Below are 11,350 nucleotides of genomic sequence, written 5' to 3' on the forward strand. Positions count from 1 at the left end.
TTGTACAAACAAGGAGAATAGAAATGGACAAAACAGACATTGATAAATAACAAAATATGAAACATCGAACAGAAACAAAACAAAAATAATACATTTTTTCCAAGTTGTACATATTTTCTTATACTCCTGTTTCCTATATCCCTCCACCCTACCCGCCACCCACCGTGCGTGATTAGATACTTCCAGCCTTATTCTGTTCTGCGCCTTTCATGTTCTTGCGTGCAATTGTATACCTGATTACTTATTGTGGTACTGTTACTGAACCTTTTTGTATCTGAGCCCTCATATGGCTTCTGCTAACGAGGGATTTTCCACCATTGTTCTTAGATAGTTTCTGTATTTCCCCCAATCTTTATTTCTAACTTCCTCATTTATTCCTTTAACTTCAGCATTTTTTGTTGCTGAGTTATAATATATAAACAATTTATTTTGCCAATCCTCTTTGGTCGGTATCTTATTGCTTTTCCAATTTGAACCAATTAAAATTCTCGCTGCTGTTCCTGCGTACATTACTGTGGTTTTCCCTGTTAACCTGCTCCTTGGAGGACTGCTACCACCGCAGGTCTCAGGGTGGTTACAACATAAAATCGCAATATAAAATCACAAAATACATAACAATAACAAAAACAAAAGCAAAAACACTAACACAAACAACCCAAATAAATACCAAAATACCAAAATAAATACCAAAATACCAAAATAAAAACTTAGTTGGTCTTTATGGTGCTAATGAAGGAATTTTTTTTATTTTGTTACAAACAACCCAATAATCCCCCCTTTTTAAAAGGACATTAGATGTCAATCAGCCAGAGGCAACTTGACCCAGCCCATGAATGTCCCCAAAGCCACCTCCTAGCCTGCTTCCTCCCCTTTGGATTTTTCAGCCACCCAAGCACCCAGGAAGTCCCTAATCTGCTGTGCATTTGTGTGTGTGTTTCCCTCTTCGCCAGGTACCTCTAACTGGTCTGAAGATTACTTCACCCGCACTGCAGGTGTGGGTCTGGTCGTCAACCAGAGCGAGGCCTCAGCAGGAACCCCGGGACAAACCCTGCGCCAGCAGCTGGAGAAAGTGTTTATCCGGGACTGGGACTCTCCCTACGTTCAACCGCTCAGCAAACACTGGGAATGTTCGAAGAGGAAGTGAGGGCGGAGGGTGGCCCACTCCACTCCCTGCCTGGAAACAGGTTCAGGGCTCAGCCTCGCTCTGACCCCTGGACCTGGAAGCACTCCTTTCAGCATCCTGCAGTTTAGAAGCTCTTGCCTTGGTGCCCCTGCTCCTGCGCTTGCATCCCGGAGGAATCTGGCCAGCAGGCATTGTTGGGGGTGGGGGGAAAGGATGTTGGACTCTTTGGGTCATCAGTCCGACCCAGAGTGGGGGGTGGACCTTTGTCCTGGGGGCCAAATGCGACCCTCTGGACATCTCTGTTGGGCCCACCTGCTCCCCACGTGGCATCCCTCCTTGGCCCTGCTCTCGGCCCTTTCCCCCAGGGATTGTGGCTCCACGGTGATAATGCGTCTTGCCGTCCTGGGTGGAGGATGGAGAGGCTTGTGCCTGGATCACAGCCTAGCTACGAATATCAGAGGCTGGCCCATTAGGGCAAATGGGCCAACCTCAGCTTGCCCTCACCTACCTGCCTGCCGTCTTCCTTACAGCCAGTCCAGGGAACGGCCCTGCCTATCACCTTCCTCCTGTGTAGCCTCAGTGTTGCCCCTTGTAGAACTCAGCAGGGAGGAAGATGAGGATGTGACTAAACTAGAATGGTGGGTTCAAACTGTGACATTGGTTCTGGCTTCACTGTTAGGCTCCTTTGCCTTCCACCTCCACCGTCCCAATGGGCACCAGCCACAGCTGTGGACAAAGCTAAGAGCCACATCTGTCGCTCCCACCACATTTTTTACAGCCCCTCCCCCGTTTACCACCGGCCTGTGGCCCCCAGAAGGCAGTGTGTAAATGCTGCCCCACCAGCCTTGCTTTACAGAGACGGGTGTTTACATTCCAATATTTCTTTTCATTTGCTTGCTAGCTTGCCAAAGTTTTTCAGCTGCCCAGTTGGCAAGAGAATGGCGCTGCCTTCTGCCTCGCTCTCCCCTGGCTGCTTGACCTGAACAAGGTCACACCTATGTCTAAAGCAGGCATAGGTAAACTCAGCCCTCCAGATGTTTTGGGACTACAATTCCCATCATCCCCGACCACTGGTCCTGTTAGCTAGGGATGATGGGAGTTGTAGTCTCAAAACATCTGGAGGACCGAGTTTGCCTATGCCTGGTCTAAAGCATTCTCTTAGTTGTGGCTGCCCCCACAGAATCCTGGGAACTGTGGTTTATTAGGTTTCACTTATCTTAGAACACTTGACGAACTACACTTCCCAAGATTCTTTGCGGGAGGCATGCCTGTTAAAACAGTATGAGAGTACCCTGGAAATGTACTGGAGTATTTGAAATGGGTGTGGATAAGCTCTGAAGGGAGGGAGCTGGTGGAACTCCAGTAAGATGAGGTGCCTTTTCTGCAGGTGGTGCTTCAGTGGAAAAGCGTAGCTGCCTTCCTGCAGGTGTTTTTAGGGGCATGGCGCTGTGTGTGTGTGCATCTTTTAAAGATATATCTTAGCAGTGCAGCTATCTGTACAGGTTTGCTAAAGGGATGGTGATGTTGCTTTTTTTTTTACATTGTATATCCCCTGTAAGGGAAGAGGATCAGCAGGGAATCAATGATGCAGGGAAATCAACTGAAAATCAGAAAATGGGTAAATCAGTCAGATATCAGCTGGAGATCAGGTATCAGCTGGAAATAAATGATGAGGCAGGGAAATCAGCTGGAAATTAAAAATCAGTATGACAGGGAAAGGGTCTTTAGGTAGGTTTTTTGGGGGGGAAATTAACTCAGGGAGCATGTTTGAGTTGGGGAGTTATGTGCCGTATGCTGCAATCCTGTGTATGTCTACTCAGAAGTAAGTCCCACTGAGTTCAATAGAACTCCCATGAAAATAGCTGTGGAATTGCAGCCTAAATGTATATGAGCTTTAAGCAGTGAGTGAGACAGTTCACCCTCTTTGGGGATTGGGAAATGCTTGGGTCTGGATTGGGTTGGGGCTGGAGTTGCATTCTTAGCAGAATTTATTTTTGATATTACAAGTGTTTTTAATAAAGAAGCCAAATTTTGTTTGTGTCTTTTCATTGACTGCACACCCAACCAGTTTTTAAATTCTCAATATAATCTAAAGAGTGCAAGCCATGCTTCTGGTTCTTTATTGAGTACAAGAAGACAGGTCTCTGCCCTGAGGAGCTTACAGTATAAAAGGTGAGGCAGAGGTAAGAGACGGAAGTGAGGCAGGAAAAAATAGGGAAGCAGTATGCTGGGTGTGGAGAACATTTGGCCCTCCAGGCATTGCTGAAGTACAGCTCCCATCAGCCCCAACAAGCATGGCCAATGGCCAGGATGATAGGAGTTGTAGTCTAGCAACATCTGGAGGGCCAGGGTTTCTGAATACCTGCTGCCCTGGACTGCTTTTGGGAGGAAGGGCAGGACATAAATGTAATAAATAATATGCAGTGACCTGTTTATTGAGCATTTATCCTTTTTAAAAAATTAATATTTATTAGTTTCTGCATAAAATTTCCAAACAAAACATCTCATCTCATCTTCTACATCTTTTTGGTTATTTTAGCCTGAGACTTCCATCAACCACATCTAATGATTTTCCAACATCCTATCTAAACATGCATTTATAACTATTGCTTTTAAACATTATTATCCTAAATACTCTCATTAGTCTTTTCTGCAATATTTCTTACAGTTCTCCTTACAAAACTTCTTGTAGTCCTACATATGTAATCGGTTGTTTACAATTGTCTTTCAAATAGCTCATAAATTTCTTCCAATCTTCCAGGAAGCTCTGCTCCTGCTGGTTTTGAATTCTCCCTGTCATCTTAGCCAGCTCTGCGTAGGCCATCAACTTCATTTGCCACTCTTCTTTCGTTGGTAATTCTTCTTGTTTCCATCGTTGTGCTAATAGTACTCTAGCAGCAGTTGTAACAGAGAGCCAGTGTGGTGTAGTGGTTAAGAGCGGTAGACTGGGGAACTGGGTTTGCGTCTCCGCTCCTCCACATGCAGCTGCTGGGTGACCTTGGGCTAGTCACACTTCTCTGAAGTCTCTCAGCCCCACTCACCTCATAGAGTGTTTGTTGTGGGAGAGGAAGGGAAAGGAGAATGTTAGCTGCTTTGAGACTCCTTTGGGTAGTGATAAAGCGGGATATCAAATCCAAACTCCTCCTCCTCCTCCTCTTCTTCTTCTTCTTCTTCTTCTTCTTCTTCTTGCATATAAAAATAATTTTTTATCCTGTCTGTTTCTGTAGCTACAATACCAAGTAGAAATGCTTCTGCCTTTTTCACAAATGTGGATGCCACTGGATGCAAAGAGTAAAGAGAGGGAGACAGGCAGTTCTCTACCCAAACACCTGTCTGATCACTAAAAATATTAAAAATAAACTCTAACATATTTCCTCAGCCATTCTTCTGCTCCCTCCAGAAAACTCTTAACCCTAAACTTTTAAAACTCTCTCCTTCCCCCCTCCCAATGTCCCTTCCCCCAATTGGATCAGCATATCCTTTAACAGGCCAAGATTCAGAAACCGTCATTCATCAACCAAAAAAGTAACAAACTAAAGTTTTCACCCCACACCAGTTCTTTCCCACTTCCACTTCCAGTCCTTTGCTCCCCCCTCTTCCTGCCTATCCCCCCCCCTCACTAACTCCACTCCACATTTCAGTCCCTCCAGGATTTTCATTTCCATCAATCTTCTCTTCACTTTGCTTCTCCTTGTCGGCCTCGTCTCCTTGTTCAAATCTTTGTTTTTCCTCATCCAACACATATTTTTTTTGTCCAAATCAGTCTCCAAGTTATCAAATTGTTGCTCCTCACACAAATAGAGCGAGATGAGCACCGCAACCCCCGAGTCGGTCACGACAGGATCTAATGGTCCCTTTACCTTTACCTTACCCTAGTAGAGCAAGAGACTATAAATCTCAGGGTTGTGGGTTTGAGTCCCATGTTGGGCAAAAGATTTTTTCATTACAAGGGGTTGGATTAGATGACCCTCGTAATCCTTTCCAGCTCTACAATTCTATGACTAATAAAAGCACGCACACAAAAAGTGAGTAAAAGCAGCTGCTAAAATCAATTCGTTGCTCATTGTTTCCAGCAAGCTAAAAACAATCCATTTAAAAAGTAAATAAAAACCCTTGAATACACAGCTTCTGGTAACGTGCGGAAAGCGCCTCCCTCAAAGCACAGGGAAATTGCAGGTAGCTCCCATAGGACGCTGCTGAGTCAGATGATTAGTCCACCTAACTGCTCAGTATTGTCAGCACTGTTTGGCAGCAGCCTTCCAGGGTTTCAGACAAGGAATCTATCCCAGCCCTGCCTAGAGATGCCAGGATTTGAACCTAGGACCCTCTGCATGAAAAGCAGGTGCTCTGTCGCTGAGCCATAGCCCGCCACCCCTCGTTCTGATGTCTAGCAAACGTCTATGGAAAGAGCCGCCCCGCTCCCTGTACACCTATACACATCCCTAACAGGAGAGCCCTGTGCACCCGCCATGACACTATAGGCACTGGCATCGACCTCCGAGGCGCACGCGCAGGCTAGCAACGTTCCCCTCCCCTGTCCCGGCTGCTTCCTGTTTGCTTTGTAGGCGGCAATGGAACCCTATCGCTGCTCAGCCAATCAGGACGAAGCTGCCTTGCAACATTTGCGTTCCTTCCGGTCTCGAAAAGAAAAGAGAGGTGCGTACGCGCGCGTGCGCGCAGGCGGGCGGCAAGATGTTTTACCATGTGAGTATTTTGTTATTATTACTGGGGAGTCTTAGGTTTTAGCTCCTTTCCTGCCTGAGTGCTATTCAGGCACCCCACGTGGGACGTGAAAGATGTGGTCGCGGGGGCAATTGAATGACGTGTAACGCCAAGGAGACATTCTGGCCCTTCCGTCCTTATGTAGTCTTGGAATAACTCAGAGCATGAGACTCTTAATCTCAGGGCTGTAGGTGTGAGCCCCACTTGGGCAAAAGATTCCTGCATCGCAGGGGGTTGGACTAGATGACCCCCGTGGTCCCTTCCAACTTTACAGTTCTAGCATTTTGTGTTTCTATTGCCATTCTGGGGAGTTCTCTCAAGTGTTGGTGGAAGAGGAGTGGCGTCTCGGACAAGGGAGATCAGACGCAGCGCTGCTACTTGCCGCCCTCATCAGGTTGTATGCAGCCGAGGATTGGGAGGGGAATGTATAGGATTTTATTTATTTATTGCAGTTATATTCCATTCCCATCGTTCTGCCCGGACACTGAGGTCCAGCTCCAAGGGCTTTTTAGTGGTTGTCTTACTGCAGAAAATAAACAACTTTTAGAAGACATCTGAAGGCAGTCCTGTTTAGAGAAGTTTTTAATGTTTGATGTTTTATCTGTAGGAAGTCCTGTTTAGAGAAGTTTTTAATGTTTGATGTTTTGATGTTTTATTATTACTAATATTAAAATTAATATTCTGTTGGGAGCTGCCCAGAGGGGCTGGGGAAACCCAGCTAGATGGGTGAGGTTGTTGTTGTTGTTGTTGTTGTTGTTATCCCCTCCAGAACAAGGTGGCATACATGGCTCTCCCCCATCTCATTTAATTCCCTTAAGCTGAGAAGCAATGGAGTCACTGCCCAAGTGGGGATTTAACCCCTGGTCTCCCAGGTAGTGTGACCCGACAGTCTAACCACGACACCACTCTAGCTCTCAAATCAGCCTGAATAATCAGAAAAGGCTCTGTCACGCTATTGACTGTGATAGCAAGTGGAGCCTCCCTTGTCCACAGACATTATACCTCTGAAGTAGTTGCTGTGGACACACATCAGGTGGCAGCTGCATCTGACTGGCTCCCTGTTGACATCTGGAGGCTGGGCTAGATTCAGATCTTTGGGTGGCCCAGCAGTTCTCTACTGCAATCCTAAACCTGCTTACCTGGGAGTAGACCTCATTGAAAAGACTGGGGAAGGGTCACAGCTAAGAGCATTGCATGCAGAAGCTCCCAGGCTCAAACCCTAGCATCCCAGGTGATGGAGCTTCCTTTAGGAGCCAGTGTAGTGCAGTGGTTAATTGTTGGACCTGGGAGACCTGGGTTTGAATCTCCCCACTCAGCCATGACACTCACCGTGTGACCTTGGGCCAGCCAGTGTTTCTCTGCCTACTTTGCAGCAGGGCTGTTGTGAATATTAAATTGCCTTCCTTTGGCTGTGTAGACCAGCTGTCACAGTGCAGTGGGAATCAGATCTAATGTTGCTATTTGCTTAGTGGCTGTTGAACTAATGTCTCTGCTGCTCCTCACTGGTTTTGCCTCCAGATCTCATTGGAACACGAAATCCTGTTGCACCCTCGTTACTTTGGGCCCAACCTTCTCAACACTGTTAAGCAGAAGCTCTTTACCGAGGTGGAGGGGACCTGCACGGGCAAGTAAGTGGAAGAACAGATCGGGATCCTCTGTCTCTGTTATGTTTGGCAGTGTAGATCAGCAATGGCCTGGATGAAAGCCAATAAAGCACTGCACATTTAAACCAGTGTCATCCCTGATTTTCCCTCCAATGAATCCTGGAAACTGTAGTTTAAATCAGATCTTTATGTGGAACAACATCAGATGTCAAGGAAATAAACAACTATCTGACTTTTAGAGAACATCTGAAGGAAACCCTGTTTAGGGAAGTTTTTAATGTTTGACCTTTTATCGTGTTTTTAATATTCTGTTGGGAGGCACCCAGAGTGTCTGGGTGGGGTATAAATAATAATTTATTATTATTATATTGTTTGTTTGTTTGTTTATTATAGCAGCCTGAGCCAGGATTAACTTGTGAAACTGTGACCAACAGCTTAAAAAAAAAACCAAGCCAGATGCCTAAAAGCAAAGGGATGGAAAAAGTTAACTTACTTACTCCACTCCCATCACTTAGTCACTGAAGTCCTGCTCCGAGGGCCCTCTGGCAGTTTGCGGGAAGGGGAAGTTAGAGGGTACCAGGCAGAGGGCCTTCCAGGGCCGCCTTAAGCTTATCTGGCGCCCTGGCGCCGTGGTGCGAAAATCCCTCCGGTGGCCCCCCCCCGTCCCGTTTCTCAGCGCGGCTATCTGGCGGCCCGGCACCCTGCGCCACCCAGCCTTGCTGTAGGGCCGGCCTTGGGGCCTTCTCAGTAGTGGCACCCACCCTGTGGAACGCCCTCCCATCCAATGTCAAGGAGATAAACAACTATCTGACTTTTAGAAGACATCTGAAGTTAGCCCTGTATTGGCAAGTTCCTAATGTTTGATATTTTATGGTGTTTTTTATATTGAGCTGGAAGCTGCCTAGAGTGGCTGGGGCAACCCAGTCAGGTGGGTGGCATATAAATAATAAAATGATTGTGAAGATTGTGAATTATTTCTCCTCCTTCCCAGATACGGTTTTGTAATCGCTGTCACTACCATTGACAACATTGGTGCAGGTGTGATCCAGCCTGGGCGCGGCTTCGTCCTTTACCCGGTCAAATACAAGGCCATCGTCTTCCGGCCTTTCAAGGGCGAAGTGGTGGATGCTGTTGTGACTCAGGTGAACAAGGTGAGGTGAAACGTCTTGGGCCATATCCGCACCATACATTTAAAGTGCTACAACCTCGCTTTATAAAGTCGTGGCTTTCCCCACACAAACCCGGAACGGGAATTTGTTAAAGGTGCTGAGAGTTTCTAGGAGGCCTTTATTTCCCTCCCAGAGATTCCAGAGTAGTTTAACAATCAATTCTCCTTCCCAGAGAATTCTGGGAACTGTATCTCTGCGAGGGGAAAATGGCCGTCTAACAACCACAACTCCCAGGATTCTTTGGGGGGGGAAGCCATGCCGGTTAAGGCCCTGTTAAGAGGAAGTCCTGTTGCACTGGAGGGCCCCTCTGACTCACTTTGCCGACGTCTACCCCAAAGTCCTGGCCTGCCGTTCCTTGTGCGAATGTCGACATACTTTCAAGATGGGGGTTGCCTGAGAGTGATGTTTTTTGTTCTCTCACTAGGTCGGACTCTTCACTGAAATTGGGCCCATGTCTTGCTTCATTTCGCGACATGTAAGTGCGCTAGGCTTGGCAGGAGGATGAGGGGCAATGTCTCAGCGGCTTCCAGAAGGGCTTCCAGAGGGTGTCAGAGAATGCTGTATGTCCTCTACCACAGAACTATCAGCCCATCTTCCCTTTTGCCTCCCCTTCAGCTGCTCATATCCCCTCTTAATTCTCTTTGCAGTCCATTCCCTCTGAAATGGAATTTGACCCCAACTCGAATCCTCCATGCTACAAAACAGTAGATGAGGTAAGTGATCCTCTCCTTAGAACCAGTTCAGAGTGGCTTTGCCTACCATCTTCCTCTTCCACAGTCTCTGTGTTGAGGATGGGGACAAAACTAGAATTTATTGGCTCTGTTGTTGGCTCTGGCGCCACCTAGTGACTGGCTCCCTGCCCTCTGCCCTAGCATTCCCCAGTGGGCACCAGCCAGTCGTTGAGCACAGCCCTTCGCTGTCTGCTTTCCCCCCAACACAGGACATTGTCATCCAGCAAGATGATGAGATCAGGCTGAAGATTGTGGGGACCCGCGTGGACAAGAACGATATTGTGAGTTGTAAGAGTATTTGCACCCTGACTTTTTCAACCAAATGATTTTTGAAGGCAGCTTACAAGCAGCAGGTCATAATGATACAAAACAGCAACAGCAGTTCACACACAGACACCCACCACCCTCCTGGCTCAGAGGCAGTGTGGAGTAGCGGTTAGAGTGCTGGACTGGGACCTGGGGGACCAGGGTTCAAATCCTCACTGGGCCATGGAGCTCCCCTTGGGCCAGTCACCGTCTCTCACCCTAGCCTTGCCTACATCTCAGGGCTGTTGTGAGGAGAACATGAAGGGGAGGGAAAGAGTGTACTCCACATCAATTGATATTTTTAATGGATGCTTTTTGTTCATTTTATTCTTATATGTTCTATACCACCTTGGTATATTTTGATGAAAGTGTGAGCTATAAGTAAATGAAGACTAATTTTTTAAAAAAACATTCTCTCTCTTTCGCAGTTTGCTATTGGGTCCCTCATGGATGATTACCTTGGTAAGCTTCCATCTTTTCCCAGCATATCGGATTCCAAAAGATCCCGTTTTTAAAATAATTGAATTATTGAAGGGGGGGACTTTAAAAGGGGAAGGGGGAGCTTGAAAGATCACTAAGGGTTAAAGTATAGCCAGGCCGTGTGATGGGATTATCTTCCCACTACAGAAGTGGGTGGGGCCTATTTCAGCTTGGGGGAGGGGCCACATTCCCTCTGCGTAATTTTCTGGGGGCTGCATTGCCAGCAGTGGGTGGGGTGGGAGGCGAAAGTGGGTGGAGCAATGGGTTTGAATTTTACTTTATGGTAGGCTAGTTTCTGAACGCATGCCCATCCGCAACCTCGGGTGACTTGTGCCTTTTTTGGACATGATGCAGTTTCAAACCACAATGGGAGTTCATTGCAGTTGCCTCTTTGGGGTCGGTGGGCTGACGTCTCCCTTCCTGCTTTTCCCCACAGGCCTTGTCAGCTGAAGTAACCCGTCCCTTGGCTTTGTGTGGAAGATCCTGACCTGTGGCTTCTAGAAGTTGTATTTATAACCCACGAACCCCTTTTATCCTGGACAGTCAGCAGCTGGGTGATGAAGCTGAACGGATATGACCCCCTCCCTTCATTAAAGGGTTTCTTGTTCTGTGTTCAAGTCTGCCTCCTCCGTGTTTTCCCCCTCCCTCTTCCCTGCCCCCATATCCAGCCTCCTTTTGCTCCCATCCTTTACACATGGGGTGGGGCAGAATTAGGAACACAGGAAACTGCTTCACACTGAGCCAGACCATTGGGGCCACCTAGCTCCATATTGCCTACACTGACCGGCAGCCGGTCTCTAGGGTTTCAGACAGGAAGTTTTTCTCAGCCCTGACTGTCATTGAACCAGGGACTTTCTGCATGTGAAGCAGATGGTCTTCTAGCTGCTAAAAATCCTCTAAAAATAGATATTTCTGTCCTCATGGATCTCAGGGAAGGGCTGGTTTCAACAGGCAGCTGCCTCCTTATCCTGATCAGAAATGTGGGTCCAAATTTGTCTTCCCTGACCGGCAGTGGTGCTCCAGGATATCCAGCAGTGGACAGGCACCATTGTGGCTTGGAGTAGGTGAAGCAAGGCCTTTTGGGGACAGATGAGTGGCAAGCCAAGGCTATGGGATGTCTAGAAAGGGAGATCGGAGCCAAGCCAGTTGCTTTTACCTACCTGGCCCCTTCATTTGTGAGTAGGAATGGAAGGAGCCGTCCATTTTCAGTCTCTT

The 11,350-nt window shown here is 47.3% G+C and overlaps 2 protein-coding genes across 4 annotated transcripts in view; both read left to right on the forward strand.

The window, feature by feature from the left end:
* LOC118076301 (5'-3' exonuclease PLD3) overlaps nucleotides 1-3,157 on the forward strand; it is a 29,416-nt gene extending 26,259 nt beyond the window's left edge. For all 3 annotated transcript variants that reach the window (XM_088659964.1, XM_035098955.3, XM_088659965.1), the window contains one exon: nucleotides 951-3,157. In XM_088659964.1, coding sequence (XP_088516090.1) covers nucleotides 951-1,144 — 194 coding nt within the window. In that variant the 3' untranslated portion in view covers nucleotides 1,145-3,157. The remainder of the gene's footprint in view (nucleotides 1-950) is intronic.
* Nucleotides 3,158-5,776: 2,619 nt separating this feature from the next.
* Nucleotides 5,777-10,752, forward strand: POLR2G (RNA polymerase II subunit G). Its single transcript, XM_035098957.3, has 8 exons — nucleotides 5,777-5,827; nucleotides 7,364-7,473; nucleotides 8,441-8,600; nucleotides 9,043-9,093; nucleotides 9,266-9,331; nucleotides 9,559-9,630; nucleotides 10,084-10,117; nucleotides 10,572-10,752. The coding sequence occupies exons 1-8, from the start codon at nucleotides 5,816-5,818 to the stop codon at nucleotides 10,583-10,585; spliced, it is 519 nt and encodes a 172-aa protein (XP_034954848.1). The 5' UTR covers nucleotides 5,777-5,815; the 3' UTR covers nucleotides 10,586-10,752.
* Nucleotides 10,753-11,350: the final 598 nt, after the last annotated feature.

This window comes from Zootoca vivipara, chromosome 16, assembly GCF_965207765.1.
Source record: "Zootoca vivipara chromosome 16, rZooViv2.hap1.1, whole genome shotgun sequence".
Lineage (NCBI taxonomy): Eukaryota > Metazoa > Chordata > Lepidosauria > Squamata > Lacertidae > Zootoca > Zootoca vivipara.